The following is a 17,834-nucleotide window of genomic DNA, read 5'->3' as shown; positions in this document are numbered from 1 at the left end:
TATGTTGTTTTTGGTATGATAGCTGTTTTCTTCCAGTCCATGAGCATGAGAGATTATTAAATCTTCTGGTGTCTTCCTCAATTTCTTCAGTATTTTCATGTCATTGTACAGGCCATTCACTTCCTTGGTTAGAGATATTTCAAGATATTGAAATGTTATGGCTATTATAAATAGGACTGTTGCCCTGATTGCTTTCTTTAGTATGTTGGTCACTGGTGTGTAAGCAGGCTGCTGGTCTTTATGTGTCAGTTTCATATCCTGCGATTTGATGAACATGTTTATCAGGTCTACAACATGTCCTCTTGAAGTCCTTCAAACATCACCTTTCCAGTGATGCCTTTTATATCTGCTTCATCTAAAAGGTTGCCCCCTCCCCACACTGTATCACTTTTTTCTTTTATCAGTCCCTAGAACTTTTCATTATCTGCTTTTGCTTATCTTTGATCTTTGATCTATCTTCCCCTAGTACAAAGTAAGTTTTGTGGTACTGTCTCTTTTATTCAATGCTGTGTGTTTAGTGCCTAGAAAAATGCCTGGCAAGTAGTGTACATTCTGAAAGTATTTGCTAAGTGAGTGTATGGTAATCACTACTGTGACAAAACTAAAGTAGATGGTATATGTAGTTTGCCAGTACCATGAATTTGCACTGGAGGAAGTAACATTAAGCCCTATTTATAAATGTGTTAAATTAGTTAAATTAGTCGTTGAGTAATACTATCAGTTTTCATCCACTGATTCCAGGCAGGTAAGTTAGAAATCTAGCATGTTTTTTTAAAAAACAAAACATTAAGCAGTGCTGCAATGGTTAGGATTTTTTTTTTTTCTTGTATTTGTGAATCAAACCTAGAGCCTTATATATTCTAGGCAAGCACTCTTATAACTACCTACAACCTCAACCACTTGGGAGTCTCTATAAACCCCTTTTTCCATATAGGTGCAAGTGGCATGAAGAAAATGATATTCTTTTCTGTGCTTTAGCTGTTTGCAAGAAAATCACGTAAGTTGGGGAAAATGGCTTACCAATAATAACTGTCTGTGGTATGCATGCTGCCTGTTCCCATCTTATCTCTGAATTTTTCTGTTTTTTTCCTAATCTATAATATCCTTCATATGCTTGTTCTGTTTGAAAATTTTAAATATGAGTGGTTTTAGTTTGAACTGACGAGATTCTTACAGTGAATTTTGTCTCTCTTAAAGGTATTGCATCAGCAATTCTCTGGCCACTCTCTTTGGAATCCGGCTCACAGGCACTCATATACCACTACAAGACTATGAGGCAAGCAGTAGCGTGACACCCAAAATGGTGGTACTGGATGCAGGACGCTATCAGGTAAGAAAATCTTAATTATCTATAAAACCTTAAATATACTCAATCTCTTTCTGAGAAGTCCATTTACATTTTTTCTACTTCACTCTGAACACAGTGTTTGTTCTTTAAAATGATGACATATTTTTCTTCCTCCCACATTTGAAGTAATTGTCCTTAACTTTATCCTCTATGCTTACCGTTCTCCCTAGAATTCATAAGCTTTGAAACCTATGCCATCCAGGGTAGGTATTATCTGTTAACCTCCTTGCCAATCAGTGGACACCTCATTTGCCAACACTAACCAAGTAGAACTGTTTCCTCATCAGAATTCTTCACTGTCTCCTCAGTAATCTTTCCAGCTCCCTGATTGCTCAGTCACTTGACTGACCCTCCTCCAGTGTCTCATAAACTATACAACTGGTCACTTTCTACACCTTACTGGTACTGTTTTCATAATCTCAATTTCAAACCCTCGTTTCTGACTACCATTCTCCTCTAGCTCTCTGGTGTCAACAATTCTGATTTCTACTTTGACCTACACCACTTACAGCTTCTGTTGTGTTTGGAACGTAAAGTGTCCTCATAGACTCATGTGTATGAACATTTGGTCCCTAATGGGTGGCACTGTTTGGGAAGGTTGTGAAACCTTTAGGATATAACCCTTTGCTGGAAGAAGTGCATCACCAGGAGCAGACTTTCAGGTGCCTGGCCCCATTTCCTATTTGCCATTTCACTTTCTGCTTCTGATTTGAAATATGACCAGCAGGCCTGTCATGCCGTCCTCAAAATTAACTACATGGAGCTTGGCATGGTAGCACATGTCTTTAATCCCATCACTCAGGAAGCAGAGGTAGGAGGATCACCATGAGTTCAAGGCCACCCTGAGACTATATAGTGAATTCTAGGTCAGCCTGAGTTAGAGTAAGACCCTACCTCAGAAAACTAAAAAAATAAATAAATAAATAAATAAATAAATTGACTATATAAGTGGAAATAAACTGTTTCCTTCCTCAAGTTGCTTCTTTGTCAGGTATTTGTATATAGCAACAATGAAGTGACTACTACACCTCCACTCTTTTCTTTTTTTAAATTTTTTTATTAACAACATTTATACTTACACACAATAAACCATGATAATTCCCTCCTCTCCCCCACTTTCCCCTTCATAACTCTGCTCTCCATCATAGCCCCTCCCTCTCTCTGTTAGTCTCTTTTACTTTGATGTCATCGGTCTTTTTCTTCTATCATGAAGATCTTGTGAAGGAATTGCTAGGTACTATGAGGTCATGGATATCAAGGCCAATTTTTGTTTGGACAATTGCATTATAAGGAGTCGTACCCTTCCTTTGGCTCTTACCTTCTTTCTGCCACTTCTTCCATAATATACGCTGAGCCTTGGAGGGTGCGATAGAGATGTTTCAGTGCTGTACACTCCTCTGTCACTTCTTCTCAGCACTGTGTTGTCTTTTGGGTCATCTCAGTGGTCACCACCATCTTTGAAAAGAAAAGCTTCTCTAACCAAAAGTGAGAGTAGCATTAATATATGAATAATATATGCATTTAGCCAGACAAGAGCATGGTCATAACCTCCCCGCCATAGACTTTTGATTAAATTTTCAGTACTAAGCATGTATTTCCTCCCATAGAGTAGGCCTCCAGTCCAATTAGAGAGTAGTTGGTTTCCCCAAGAGCAGACATGCCACTACTGCCCTTGTTTGGTCATTTGGCCTGTCTAGCTAAACTTAAAGCTTCCTACTGTTTTCACCACTGATGACTTCTGTCTCCCATAGGGCTGCATGCAGTACAGCTTTTTCTAGCTTTCACTTGGTTGGTTTACAGGGAAAAGGTTTTCAGCTCAGCACCAGCTTGATTTCTCAGTGACCTTGCTGCCCAGGAAGGTAGTCTTTAGCATTAGGGGCTTACCATCTGTTACTAATGGGAAACCAAGGGCCTTGGCAATAGCCTATAATGCTTTGGAGGGAACAGGAATTTCCCTGGCCAACAACTCACTGGAACATATCCCATCCCTAGCACTGAAAAATTTCTAGTAGCAATTTATGATTTCTGGGTGTGCCATTGTCCAAAAAAGTAGGCTTTCATATGTCTTATTCAGAATATGTTGAATTTTGACTGACCCTTCCCCCAACCCTCTCTTACTCAATCTCTTCCCCTAACCTCATTTAGGCCATTCCACTATATAATCTGTTCTTCTGTTTACATATATACAATATAATTCCCTAAAGTCCTTCCCTCTCCCCCCCTGCCTCATAGCCTTTTTCTAGCTTACTGGCCTCTGCTACTGATTTTTGCTTATAGCTCAAACACAAGTCTAAATGCTTGTAGCTAGGATCCACATATGAGAGAGAACGTGTGACATTTGGCTTTCTAGGGCTGGGTTACCTCACTTATTATAATCCTTTCCAGATCCATCCATTTTCCTCAAATTTCATAATTTGATTTTTCATTACCACTGAATAGAACTCCATTGTTTAAATGTGCCATATCTTTATTATCCATTCACTTGTTGAGGAACATCTAGGCTAGTTCCATTTCCTAGCTATTGTGAATAGAGCAGCAATAAACAGGTTTTACAAGAATATCTAAGGTAGTGAGAAGAGACATTGGGATATATGCCTAGGAGTGCTACAGCTGGATCATATGGTAAATCTATTTTTGGCTGTCTCAGGAACCTCCACACTGATTTCCACACTGGCTATACCAGACTACATTCCCACCAGAAGTGAGAAGGGTTCCCCTTTTTCTGCATCCTGGCCAATATTTATTGTCATTTGTTTTCTTGATGATAGCCATTGTGACAGGAGTGAGATGGAATGTCAGAGTAGTTTTAATTTGCATTTCTCTGATGGCTGAGAATGTAGAACACTTCTTTAGATGTTTATATGCCATTTGCATTTCCTCCTTTGAGAACTCCATTCTCATTCCATCCATAGCCCCCCTCCTTTTTTTTGGATTTTCCAGGTAGGGTTTTACTCTAGCTCAGGCTGATCTGGAATTCACTATGTAGTCTCAGGGTGGCCTCAAACTCAGGCGATCCTCCTACCACTGCCTCCTGAGTGCTGGGATTAAAGGCATGTGTCACCACACCCGGCTCCATAGCCCATTTTTTAGTTGTGTTATTTGATTTCTTACTGTTTTGTTTTTTGAGTTCTTTGTATATTCTGGATACTAATCCTCTGTTAGATGTATAGCTGGGAAAGATTTTCTCCCATTTTGTAGTTTGTCTCTTTGCTGTACTCACGGTATCATTTCCTGTACAAAAGCTTTGTAATTTCATGAGATTCCATTGGTTGATTATTGGTTGTATTTCTTGAGCAAATGGGGTTATATTCAGAAAGCCATTGCCCATGCCAATATGTTGAAGGGTTTCCCCTATCTTTTCCTCTAGCAGTTTCAGAGTTTCAGGTCTGATATTAAGGTCCCTGATCCACTTGGATTTGATTCTTGTGCATGGAGAAAGACAAGGATCTATTTTCTTCCTTCTACATACAGATACCCAATTTTCCCAGCACCACTTGTTGAAGAGGATATCTTTTATCCAATGAATATTTTTGGTATTTTTGTCAAATATCAGATGGCTGTAGCTGACTGGGTTAACATCTGCATCCTCTGTTCTGTTCCATTGATCTATGTGTCTGTCTTTGTGCCAGTACCATGGTGATTTTGTTACTATGGCTTTGTAATATAACTTACAATCATGTATGGTTATAACACCAGCCTTATTTTTGTTGCTGAAAATTGTTTTGGCTGTTTGGGTTTTTTTGTGCTTCAAAATGAATTTTAGGATTGTTTTTCCTATTTCCATTAAGAATGACACTGGAGTTTTTATGGAGCTTGTGTTAAATGTGTAGATTGCCTTTGGTAAGATTGACATTTTCACAATATTGATTCTTCCAATCCAAGAACATGGGATATTTTTCCATTTCCCAGTGTCTTCTGCAATTTTTCACTTGAGTATTTAAAAGTGCTCATTATAGAAATCCTTTGCTTCCTTGGTTAGGTTTATTCCGAGGTACTTTTTTTTTTTTTTCTTTTTGAGGCAATTGTGAATGGGAGAGTTCCTGATTTTATCCTCCTTATGTTTGTTGTAAGTATATAGTAAAACTACTGATTTCTGTGTGTTTATTTTGTATCCTTCTACATTGATAAAAGTGTTTATCAGCTCTAACAGTTTGCTGGTAGAGTCTTTAGGGTCCTTTATGTGTAGAATATTATCATCTGCAAATAATGATAATTTGATCTCTTCCTTTCCAATTTGGATCCCTTTCATGAGTGTCTCTTGCCTTATTGCTATAGCTAGGACTTCCAGTACTATATTAAATGAAAGTGGAGGTAGTAGACACCCTTGTCTTTTTCCTGAATTTAGTGAGAAAGGCTTCAAGTTTTTCACCATTTAGTATTATGTTGCCTGTAGGTTTGTCATAAATAGCTGTTATTATGTTGAGATACAGTCCTTGTTTCCAGTTTCTGTAGGACTTTTGCCATGAAGGGATGTTAGATTTTGTCAAATGCCTTTTCTTCATCTATTGAGATGATCATATGATTTTTATCCTTCAGTCCATTTATATCATGTATTACATTAATTGATTTCTGTATGTTGAACCATCGCTGCATCTCTGGGATAAAGCCTACTTGGGCAGGGTGAATAATCTTTCTGATATATTCTTGTATTCTGTTTGCCAATATGTTGTTAAAAATTTTTGCATTTATGTGTTCATGAGGGAGATTGGTCTGTAATTTTCTTCTGTTCCGTCTTTGTCAGGTTTTGGTATCAGGGTGATGCTGGCTTCATAGAAGGAGTTTGGTGGAATTTCTTCCTTTTCTGTTTCATAGAAAAGTTTGAGAGGCAGTGGTGTTAGTTCTTCCATGAAGGTCTGCTAAAATTCACTGGTGAATTCATCTGGGCCTGGACTTTTTTTTTTTTTTTTTTTTTTATTTGAGAGCGACAGACACAGAGAGAAAGACAGATAGAGGGAGAGAGAGAGAATGGGCGCACCAGGGCTTCCAGCCTCTGCAAACGAACTCCAGACGCGTGTGCCCCCTTGTGCATCTGGCTAACGTGGGACCTGGGGAACCGAGCCTCGAGCCGGGGTCCTTAGGCTTCACAGGCAAGCACTTAACCACTAAGCCATCTCTCCAGCCTGGGCCTGGACTTTTTTTAGTTGGGACACTTTTTATAACTGCTTGGATCACTGTACTTGTTATAGATCTATTTAAATGGTTTATCTCATCTTGATTTAATTTTGGTAGGTTATATGAATCAAAGAAATCATCTATGTCTTTCAGATTTTCGAATTTAAAGGCATATACACACACACACACACACACACACACACACACATACATACATACATACATACATACATACATCCATCCTTAAAGTATGTCCTTACGATTTTCCAAATTTTTTTGGTGTCTGTTGTAATGGTGCCTTTTTCATCTCTAATTTTATTAATTTTTGTCTCTTCTCTCTTCTGGTCAGATTTGCTAATGGTTTATCAATTTTGTTTATCCTTTCAAAGAACCAACTCTTTGTTTCATTGATTCTTTGGATTGCTTTTTTGGTTTCTTTTTCATTAATTTCTGCCCTAATCTTTATTATTTCTTCCTGTCTATTGATTTTTGGTTTGCCTTGTTCTTCTTTTTCCAAGGCCTTAAGGTGAAGCAGTAAATTACTTACTTGTGAACTCTCTAATTTGTTTTGTTTGTTTGGTTGGTTGGTTGGCTGGTTTTTCGAGGTAGGGTTTCACTCTGGTCCAGGCTGATCTGGAATTAATTATGTAGTGTCAGGGTGGCCTCAAACTGATGGCAATCCACCTACCTCTGCCTCTCGAGTGCTGGGATTAAAGGTATGTGCCAACACACCTGGCTGTAATTTCTTAATATAGGCATTTAGAGCTATAGATTTCCCTCTTAGGACTGCCTTCATTGTGTCCCAAAGGTTTTGGTATATTGTATTATCATTTGATTCTATGAGTTTATTGATTTCCTTTTTGATTTCTTCAGTGATCCAGTCATTATTCAATACTGTACTGTTTAGTCTCCATTAATTCCTGTATGCTCAGTAGTTTATTTTATTGCTGATTTGTAGTTTAATACCATTGTGGTCAGACAGAGTATAAGGAATTATTTTAATTTTCCTATTTTGGAGAATGTTCCATATACTGCTGAGAAAAATGTATATTCTGCAGCATTTGGATGGAATGTTCTATAGATATCTGTTAGGTCCATTTGTTCCATGACATCATTTAATCCAGATGTCTCTCTCTCTTTTTTGTTTGTTTGTTTGTTTGTTTGTTTGTTTGTTTGTTTGTTTTGCCCAGATGACCTGTCAGTTGGTGAGAGTGGGAAATCAAACTATAATTGTGTTGATGAAATTGGAAGCCTCCGTATTAGGTGCATATATGTTTAGGATTATAATGTCCTCCTGTTGGAGGGTTCCTTTAATCAGCATAAAGTGACCTTCTTTGTCTTTCCTCACTGATGTTGGTTTGAAGTCTATCCTATCAAATATTAGAATAGCAACACCTCCTTGTTTCCTAGGCCCATTTACTTGAAATACCATTTTCCATCCTTTCACCCTAAGACAGTGTCTTATTTTTTATTGAGAGATGACTTTCCTGGAGGCAACAAACAGCAGGATCCTGCCTTTTATTCCAGTCTGCAAGCCTGTGTTGTGTCTTTTGTTTGGGGCATTTGAGGCTATTGGTATTAAGACTTACTATTGAAAGCTATGCATTTATTCTCACCAATCTTCTTATTTTGTAGTGCTTCCTGTTTCCCTTTACTCTCTTGTTTGAACTGTTATTTGAGTATGGTTTATTTTTTCCTGTTTCCTCATGTGTGTACTTTGCTTTCTCTTCAGCATGAAGAATTCCTTCAAGTATTTTCTGTAGAGCTGGTTTAGTTGTCATGAATTCCTTTAATCTGTTTTTGTTGTGGAATGTCTTTATTTCTCCTTCAGTTTGGATAGATACCTTTTCAGCATAAAGTATTCTTGGTTGACAGTTGTTATCTTTCAGAACTTGGAATATATCATGCCAAGTTCTTCTGGTTTTTAAAGTTAGTGTTGAGTAATCTGCTGTGATCCTGATGGGCTTGCCCTATAGGTGACTTGCTTTTTCTCTCTAACTGCTTTCAATATGTTTCCTTTGGTTTGCATGTTTAGTAGTTTAATTATAACATATAGAGAAGAAGTTATTTCCAGGTTTTGTCTCTTTGATTCCTAAAAGCTTCTTGTATCTACAATGGCATTTCTTTCCCAATTGGGGGAAATTTTTCTTCTGTGATTTTGTTGAAAAGGACAACTAAGCTGGATTGAAATTCTTCTCCTTTTACTATAACCTGAATTCTTATATTTGATCTTTTCATAGTGTTCCAGGTACCTTGAAATTCCTATTCATACCTTCCTATTAGCTTGTCTTTCTCTTTGTTGGACTGTATTAGATCTGCCACCTGGTCTTCTAGTTTAGACATTTTATTCTCTCCTTCATCCATTCCACAGAGATTTTTTTTTTTTTTTGACTGACTGTGCTTTTTAGTGCTAGAATTTATACCTGGTTTTTCTTTAGTATTTCTATTTCCTTACTCATGTCTTTTAATGACCTGCTTATTTCATTAAGCTGGTTTCCTATAATCTCTTGGAATTCCTTCAGGAGTTTGCTTTCTTTTTTAATTCCTTTGTTTTCTTCTTTGATTCCTTTGATTCCTCTTTGATTTCTTTGGGCATAGATAAAATCATTTTTTTTAAATCTTTGTCAGGTATTTCATCTAAAACATTCTCATTGTGGACTATTTCTGATAGATTTATAATTTTTGGTGAGACTTTATTGTCTTGATTCTTTATGCTTCTTGTATTATAATGTTGTGGGTTTTGCACCCTGAGTTGATTTGATGCTTGAGTTTTCTAATAATCTGTGGTGCTTTTAAATTTGTAAATCCAACTTTATATGCCTTCAGTGTAGGAGTTTAAGGTGCCAAGAGTAACTCTTGTACTCCAACAGCAGAAGAAATCCTAGGGGTTGAGTCTGCCTGCTATTCAAGTATTCTAGTGGGCTAGGTGGAACAATTTACTGGAAAATTCTAAACTTCAGCTGAGCAATATACACATTCAGTAAAAACCAGCACAGAATATGTAAGTGTGGGGATTGAAACAAACAGATAACCTTATAAAGCCACAATCCCTAAGGGTTTGTATTACTCTACACCCTTAATCCTGTCAGCTGGGAGGTTGAGATTTCTGTTCAGAAATGGGTTTCAGGTCAGCCTGGGTCTGAATCAGACCTTGCCCCCAATAATGACAGAAGAAAAAGACAAAAGCCCTATGAATGTGAAAGCATTAAAGGCAACAGTAGTTAACCCCCAAATACAGCTTAATTGAGAATCGTAAAGCCAACCACAAATATGTAACCCATAACCTGCCCTGACACAGAAAGAGAGATGAGCACTTCAGTGCAGGCTGTGAACCTGCTTTTTTGTCAGTTGGCCCTGTTACCTTTTGGGGTGGCTTCAGATCTCACCAGTGCTGAGTGCCCACCTAGATCCCTCCACGTTGTGCTGTGAATCTGGTGCTCTGATAGTTGTGCTGTATTACCTGCTGCTGGGAGCTGACTGCCTTCTCCTGAGGGTTGCAGTTCTGTCGTTTGGGGGATGGCAGAGTGCAGGAAGCCTGTGTATTGGAGCTGCTCAGCTGGTCCCGCCTGTGTCCTGTTGTCTCCCCCTTCAGATTTCTTGACTTTACAAGGAGGCTGGTGAGGTTGGGAAATCTGCTTGTTTGGTCTCTGCTCCTGCAGTTGGGTGCTGGGCGGGCATGTGGATCCACATGCAAATCTGGGTCTGCAAGCTTCTTGGTGGGATTCTGGCTGATTTCCTCCTTTCTGGTAGATCTTAGTCTCTCCTGCTTCTCCACTGTGGCAGATAAAAACCTTTACACCCTTACTTTTCAGACAGAGAGTGTATGTTGCTGTGGTTTTGCTCAAATCCCCTCCTAGGCTGGATTGGTGTGTCTCCTATGTAGCCATCTTATCCGGAAGTCCCTCCACTTTTTTCTGTTCCCTTATAGGGCCACTGCAGTACATAATATCAGCACCATTCACATACATGAAGTTGCATTCTCAATGTTCATGTTCCTTTATCTACTCACCCCAACCTCCTTCCTTCCTATTTTAGATTCGAATTTAGACTTTCCTTTTCTAGTGTCTTATATGCATTGTTAACTCCATTGGTCCTGTTCATACTTGGTCAACAGCCACTAACCCTCAGTAAATATTGACCTCCTATCTGTGCTTGTGAATCTAAACAAACCTGTAAGAAAACTGCCATGTTGCCAGACGTTATGGCACATGACTCTAGTTCCAGCCATAGTCATTTGTGAGGCTGAGGAAGGAGAGTAAGATCCAGGCCAGCCTAGGCTCCAAAATGAGTTCAAAGCCAGAACGTTTAAGATCAGTTGCACAGAACGTTTAAGATCAGCTGAGACGGGTTAATGAGGCCATTCCTCAAACTAAAATTTAGGGAGGAAAAAGTGCTTGTGGTATAGTTCAGTGATAGAGCACTTGTCTGACATGGACAAGGGCCTGCATTCAATCCCCAGAACTACAAAAAAAGAAGAAAGAAAGAAAGAAAGAAAGAAAGAAAGAAAGAAAGAAAGAAAGAAAGAAAGAGGGAGGGAGGGAGGGAGGGAGGGAGGGAGGGAGGGAGGGAGGGAGGGAGGGAGGGAGGGAGGGAGGGAGGGAGGGAGGGAGGGAGGGGAAGAAAGCAAGAAAGAAGAAACATGAAAGAACAACAAAGCAAGAAACAGATGGGATAGAAAGAAAAAGAGGAAAGGAAGGGGAAAGGAAAAACCACCATGTTGACTGTTAGTAAATTTTCTTGACTTCCATCTTCAAGTGATTCATTGATTTCCCTGGCATAAGTCTCTCTAGGCTGATTAATTGCACACTCTTAATAGAAAGTTACGTCTCACCCATTCTTTCCGTTCTAATTTCCATCACCTTTTCCCTCGCCCTTGCTCTCGCCTGTGCAGATGTTCCTATTTTTCTGGGAAAATAGAAGCAGTTGGAAAAGACCTTCATTATATTTCTACAACCCCACCCATTTGTATCTATGTATTCTCTGCATTTACTCCAGTCTAGTGCATAAATTATCTGTGATCTTATTAAAAAGCAGTCTGCATATTAAATCAAATTATCTTACCAAATAAGGACCTGTCTATGGTGACTTGACCTTCTTTCTGAATCATTCTTTTTATAAATAATTATTTATTTATTTGAGAGAGAGAGATTAAGTGTAAGAGAGAGAAGGAGAGAATGGGCATACAAGGACCTCTATCCACTGCAAATGAACTCCAGACACATGCACCTCCTTGTTCATCTGGCTTACTTGAGTCCTGGGAAATTGAATCTGGATCCTTTGGCTTTGCAGGCAAGCACCTTAAGTGCTAAGCCATCTCTCTAGCCCTTTGAGTCATTCTTACCAGCAAACAGTCATGCCAGATGATACTGCTTTTTTAAAAAAAAAAAGTAAACCCTCTCATATAAAACCTTAATTTGCCTCTAACCATTTTCAGAAAATGTTGATGAAAAAATGGAAAGTATTTAGATGTTAGTTTCATTTTTTAATAAGTAATTTAAAACTGAAGTAGATCATTCAATAATTGATAAATAAACATTTCCCTTATATTTTTCTATTAATTTACAGAAGCTGAGGGTTGAGAGTCCAGGATTCTATCATTTCAACTCTTATAAGCAAGAGCAAAGATTTAATGCATCCACTGGTGAGCATCTAAATTTTCTAAGAAAATACCTTAAGGAGGGCCTGAAACCTTATAAAGACCCACAGAAAGGATGCTGAAACAGATGTTTCTAGACTAATTTTAGGACACATGCTTGTTAAAGTGAACATATTGTTTGCATTAGCACTTTTAATCAATTTGAATGTGTATATTTTTGTGTCACTCAGACTTTTCTTCAGGACAATTATAAGAAAATCTGTTTCCTGTAGCAGTGATAGTTTTAGTTTCTTATGAGAGATGAGAAACTTCAAAAGTTAGTTCCTAAAGAACTTCAGTTAAGAGTTTCCTGCCCTGAAAAGAAAAAGAAACACTTTTGTTCAGCCTTTACTTACTTGGAGAATCTCTCTTCTTTTTATGATCCTTTGAAGTATGGCTAAGAGTTTAGTAAGATGATTTCATTAATTGAGGTGTCTCTTTATAACCAAATTATCTCTTCTAATGTATTTTCAACATCCTAGGAGATTACCCATGTGGAGTGAAATTTTCGGGCCAGAACAGTACTGTTCGTGGAAGAGGGATTACCCGCTTACTAGAAAGTATCTCCAATTCCTCCAGCAATGTCCGCAAATTCTCCAACTGTGAGACTTCACTCTCATCTTATGTGCCCAAAGAAGACGGATACAAATCTTTCTCTTCCTTGTCTTAATAATGGCACATTTTGCAATTTCTGGAAAAAAATAACCCACCCAACTTCCTTTCTGACTACAACCCTATTAGACAAACAGATCACATCAATGGCAAATGTTATTCCTAAAAATTACTTAATTTGTAGGAAACTATTTTATAGATTAAACATAATTGTAGTTAGAGAAGATCTTGGCATTCTTGCATTTTTTCTTGAAGGCTTACTCTTCCTGGTGATGTGATATTTCATCATTATGGTTTTGAGTTATAGAACAAAACTGGAATTTTCAGAGTTGTGCTTTTGTAACTGTTGTAGCATGATAATTTTCTCTGCAATGAAGATACAAAGTATCTCTTCCAAAAAGTTCTAAGATAGTTTTAACCTAACTCTTAGCATGTTGAAATGAGAACTTTATACTAGAGAACTAGAAATCATTTGAATTACAAATAACTTAAGAAATGGGCCTTTAATCAAAATAAAGGGTTTTGTTGTTTGTTTTGTTTTGTTTTTTGAAGTAGGGTCTCACTCTAGCCCAGTATGACCTGGAATTCATTATGTAGTCTCAGGCTGACCTCAAACTCATGATGATCCTCCTACCTCTGCCTCCCAAGTGCTGGAATTAAAGGCATGTGCCACCATGCCCAGCTCAAAATTAATTTATTAGAGAGAAAGGCAGATAGAGAGAGAATGGGTGTACCAGGGTCCCCAGCCACTGCAAATGAACTTCAGATGCATGTGCCACCTTTGCGTTTAGCTTATATGGGTACTGGGGAATTGAGTCTAGGCCCTTAGGCTTCACAGGCAAGCACCTAAGCTGATAAGTCACCTCTACAACCCCTTGGGTTTTTTTTTTTTTTTTTTTTTTTGAGGTAAGACCTTGCTGTAACCCAGGTTGACCTGTAATTCACTCTGTAGTCTCAGGGTGGCCTCAAACTCATGGCCATCCTCTGCCTCCAGAACACTGGGATTAAAGGTGTGCACTACCCAACTTCAAAATAAATTTTTGTTGCTTTAAAAGTCTTTGAAGCCAAGCATGGTAGCACATGCCTTTAACCCCAGCACTCAGGAGGTACAGGTAGGAGGATCATCAAGAGATCAAGGCCACCCTGAGACTACAGAGTGAATTCCAAGTCACCTTTGGCCAGAGTGAGACCCCACCTCAAAACAACAACAACAAAGTCTTTGAAATAGGGCTGGAGAAATGACTTAGTGGTTAATTCATTTATCTGCAAAGGCTAAAGACCCAGGTTTGATTCCCCAATACCCACATAAGACAAACGCACAAGGAGGCACATGCAACTGGAGTTCATTTGTAGTAGCTAGAGGCCCTGGTATGCCCATTATCTCTATTTGCCTGACTTTCTCTCAAAATGAATGAATAAATAAATAATTTTTAAAAGGTCTTTGAAATAATCCTAATTTTGGCCAAAGGAACCAGTTAAAGGATGAGAAACCAAAAATTTTAAATTATGTAATTAAATGGCTAGATAATGACCATTGTCCCATTCAGGTCCATGGGACCACAAAGTACTTTACATATACTAACAAATATACTGAGCCAGATAGCTACTCTGCAGATGTTACAAACTAGCTCATGTCTATAACCTTGGTACCCCTACACACATACCTTCTGAGGAGAAAAACAGATTTTTTTTTAAAACTTAGAATCACCATCCAAGGCCACACATCACAGTGGTAGAGACAACATTCTAATTCAGAAAAGTCTGTACCAAAACTTTGGTCCCTTTGATTATACAGAATTACTTGATGCCTTGGGACTCTGAAGAGAAGGGTCTTGTAAAAAAAAAAAAAAAAAAAAAAAAAAAACTTTTTAAACATTTATGTGTGTGCCCTCCTGTGCGCCAGTGTTTGCTACTGCAAACAAATTCCTGTCTGGCTGGCTTTATGAGGGGTAATTGCTGCTGTGGAAACCAATGCAAGTTTCTTTAGAAGTTAAACAGTTTCTGGGTTGGAGAGATGCCTTAGTGGTTAAGGAACTTGCTTGTGAAGCCTAAGGACCCAGGTTCTATTCCTCAGTACCCACATAAGCCAGATGCACATGGCTGCGCATGCATCTGGAGTTTGTTTGCAGTGGCTAGATGCCCTGGTGTATCCTTTCTCCCTCTCCCTCCCCCCCCACAAATAAATAAAAATTTAAATTGTTTTTTTTAAAAAGTTAAAACAGGGCTGGAGAGATGGCTTAGTGGTTAAACGCTTGCCTGTGAAGCCTAATGACCCCGGTTCGAGGTCCCATTCCCCAGGACCCACATTAGCCAGATGCACAAGGGGGCGCACATATCTGGAGTTCATTTTGCAGTGGCTGGAAGCCCTGGCGCGCCCATTCTCTCTCCCTCCCTCTCCCCCCCCCCCGCCTCTTTCTCTATCTGTAGCTCTCAAATAAATAAATAAATAAAAATAACAAAAAAAAATTTTTAAATAAGTTTTATTTACTTTTTTTTTGTTTATCTTTACTTATTTGAGAGTGACAGAGAGAGAAAGAGGCAGAGAGAGAGAGAGAGAATGGGTGCGCCAGGGCCTCCAGCCACTGCAAATGAACTCCAGACGCATGCGCCCCCTTGTGCATCTGGATAACATGGGTCCTGGGGAATCGAGCCTCGAACCGGGGTCCGTAAGCTTCACAGGCAAGCACTTAACCGCCACGCCATCTCTTCAGTCCCCCCCCAAAATTTTTTTTAAAGTTAAACAGTTTCTGGGCTGGAGAGATTTCTTGGTGGTTAAGGCAAATGCACATGATAACTATTAGTCAGGGTTCTGTAGAGGAACAGAACCAATAGAATGAATTGGATTACCTTACGACATTCCAACAATAGCAGTTTGCAGGCCAAAGGGGCAAGGAACCTAGTAACTGTTCAGTCATGAGGTTGGATGCCTCAGTAGTCCCAACCTGCCACTGAAGGCCTGGAGGCTTCCTGGAGAGCTGCTGGTCTTCAGTCCACACTGGAAAGCAGGGAGCAGGCAGCACTGTAGCCAGATGGGAGGAGGAAGGGGTTCTTTTTATTCCAGAGCTTCCAACCTCGAACCAGGGTCCTTAGGCTTCACAGGCAAGCGCTTAACCACTAAGCCATCTCTCCAGCCCAATAAATACTTTTTTAAAAAGTTAGTTTCCATAAGATTCAACAAATGCATTTTTAAAGCTACTGAAGAGAACTGAAAACATTTTCCCATAGAAACTTGAATATTTGTGTTCATAGCATTATTTGTAATACTCACAAAGTATAAATAATTTAAATGTTCAACAAGTCACTGACAACAAATTGTGACATATTTGTGCAATTGGAATATTATTCAGCCATAAAAATGAATATAACACTGATACATCCTGTAACATAAATGGACCTTGAAAGCATTAAGTGATAGAATCCAGGCAAAAAGGCCACATATTCTGGTTTTGTGTGTGTGTGTGTAATATCTAGAAAAGACAAGTTCATAAAGGCAGCATATTAATGGTTACTGGGGGTCTAGGTATAAGGAGTAATGAGGAATGACTTAAGGAATTGTTTTAATTAGGCTGGAATACGAAAATCAGATTGTGATGGTTTTAAAGCCTTATGACTATACTAAAATCCACTAAATTATGTATTTAGTTACACATATATTGAAAGGAACATTTTATAGTATGTAAATTATTTCCCAAGAAGGTGCCATTACAATATTCAGGATACAATAGGATGACAAAGGAAATAATTCTTTTTAGTGGAGAAAGCAAAAAGCAGACTAAAATGAGTTTATAAGAAGTAATGTCATAGCCACAAAGAGTAAAAATGACTCAAAACAAAGTAGAAAACGGAATGTAAAGCATTTGCTAAAAGCATAGGTATTTGAAATGAAATGGCATACGTGAGGCATTTTAATAAGTTTTTCTTTATTGGAACCTAGGATTTTTTTTTTCTTTTTGAGACAAGCCCAACAGACTGGCCTTTCTTTCTTTCTTTCTTTCTTTCTTTCTTTCTTTCTTTCTTTTCTTTTCTTTTCTTTTCTTTTCTTTTCTTTTCTTTTCTTTTCTTTTCTTTTCTTTTCTTTTATTTATTTATTTATTTATTTATTTATTTATTTTAATGAGAGAGAGAGGGAGAGGGAAAGAATTGGCATGCTAGGGTCTCCAGCTATTGCAATCAAAGTGTGCCACCTTGTGCACATGTGCAGCCTTGCACACTTGCAATCAGCTTGTGTGTCTGGCTTACATGGGATCTGAAGAATTGAACATGGGTCCTTAGACTTCACAGGTAAGCTCCTTAACTTCTGAGCTATCTCCAGCCCCTAGCCGCCTCTAGGATGCTTTGGAATGAGAGGTGAACAAGAACATGGTATGCTCTGCTAAACAGTGATAGAAAATAAGAGCCAGGTTTCAGAATGAGCACTGCACATCTGCCTGACTTACTTTTCTGGGAATAACTGAAGAAAAGCAAAATAGCAACAGGCTACACTGAAAGCCTTTGCATACATATCAAAGATGTGAAAGACAAAGCAGACAATTTGAAAAACTGAGAGAAAAAGGCCAGCTCACCCTCAAAGGAAAAACCACCAGAAAAATAACAGCAAGTTTCTCATCAGCCCTAAAAGCCAAGAGAGCACAGGATGAAATATATCATTCCCTGAAAGTAAACTTAACTGCCAAAAAATAAAGTTATCTTTGTAAGTTGATGGTGAAATAAGGACATTTCAAGATAAGCATGAAGGCAGTTCCTGACAAAACCAGCACTAGAGAAAATGTTTGAAGTACTACTATATACAGGACGAGTGACATTCTCAATACTAAGAATACAGGAGATGATACATGGAGGAAAACATGAAAAATAAGAGCTAGGAAATCATGTTCAATACATTTGTGGTGGTTTCAGTCAGATGTCCCCCATAAACCTATATGTTCTCACATCTTAGTTCCCAACTGGTGGCTAATTGGGAACTGAAGCCTCCTGGAGGCAGTGTATAGTTGGGGATGGGCTTATATGTGTTATAGCCAGCTTCTCCTTGCCAGTGTTTGGCACACTCTGCTGCTGTTGTCCACCTGATGTTGGTCAAGAGTTGATGTCCGCCCTCTGCTCATGCCATCATTTTCCCTGCCATCATAG

The 17,834-nt window shown here is 38.6% G+C and overlaps 1 protein-coding gene across 2 annotated transcripts in view; it reads left to right on the top strand.

Annotated features, from left to right (window-relative positions):
* Positions 1-12,933, top strand: part of Mael (maelstrom spermatogenic transposon silencer) — a 38,884-nt gene extending 25,951 nt beyond the window's left edge. For both annotated transcript variants that reach the window (XM_012947363.2, XM_004651945.3), the window contains 4 exons: positions 935-997; positions 1,198-1,330; positions 12,026-12,101; positions 12,578-12,933. In XM_012947363.2, the coding sequence (XP_012802817.1) occupies positions 935-997; positions 1,198-1,330; positions 12,026-12,101; positions 12,578-12,765 (460 nt within the window). In that variant the 3' untranslated portion in view covers positions 12,766-12,933. The remainder of the gene's footprint in view (positions 1-934; positions 998-1,197; positions 1,331-12,025; positions 12,102-12,577) is intronic.
* The last annotated feature ends 4,901 nt before the right edge of the window (positions 12,934-17,834 follow it).

Source organism: Jaculus jaculus, chromosome 1 (genome assembly GCF_020740685.1).
Source record: "Jaculus jaculus isolate mJacJac1 chromosome 1, mJacJac1.mat.Y.cur, whole genome shotgun sequence".
Classification (NCBI taxonomy): Eukaryota; Metazoa; Chordata; class Mammalia; order Rodentia; family Dipodidae; genus Jaculus; species Jaculus jaculus.
Note: the sequence above shows the minus strand (reverse complement) of the source record. Positions and strands in the feature narration are given on the sequence as shown.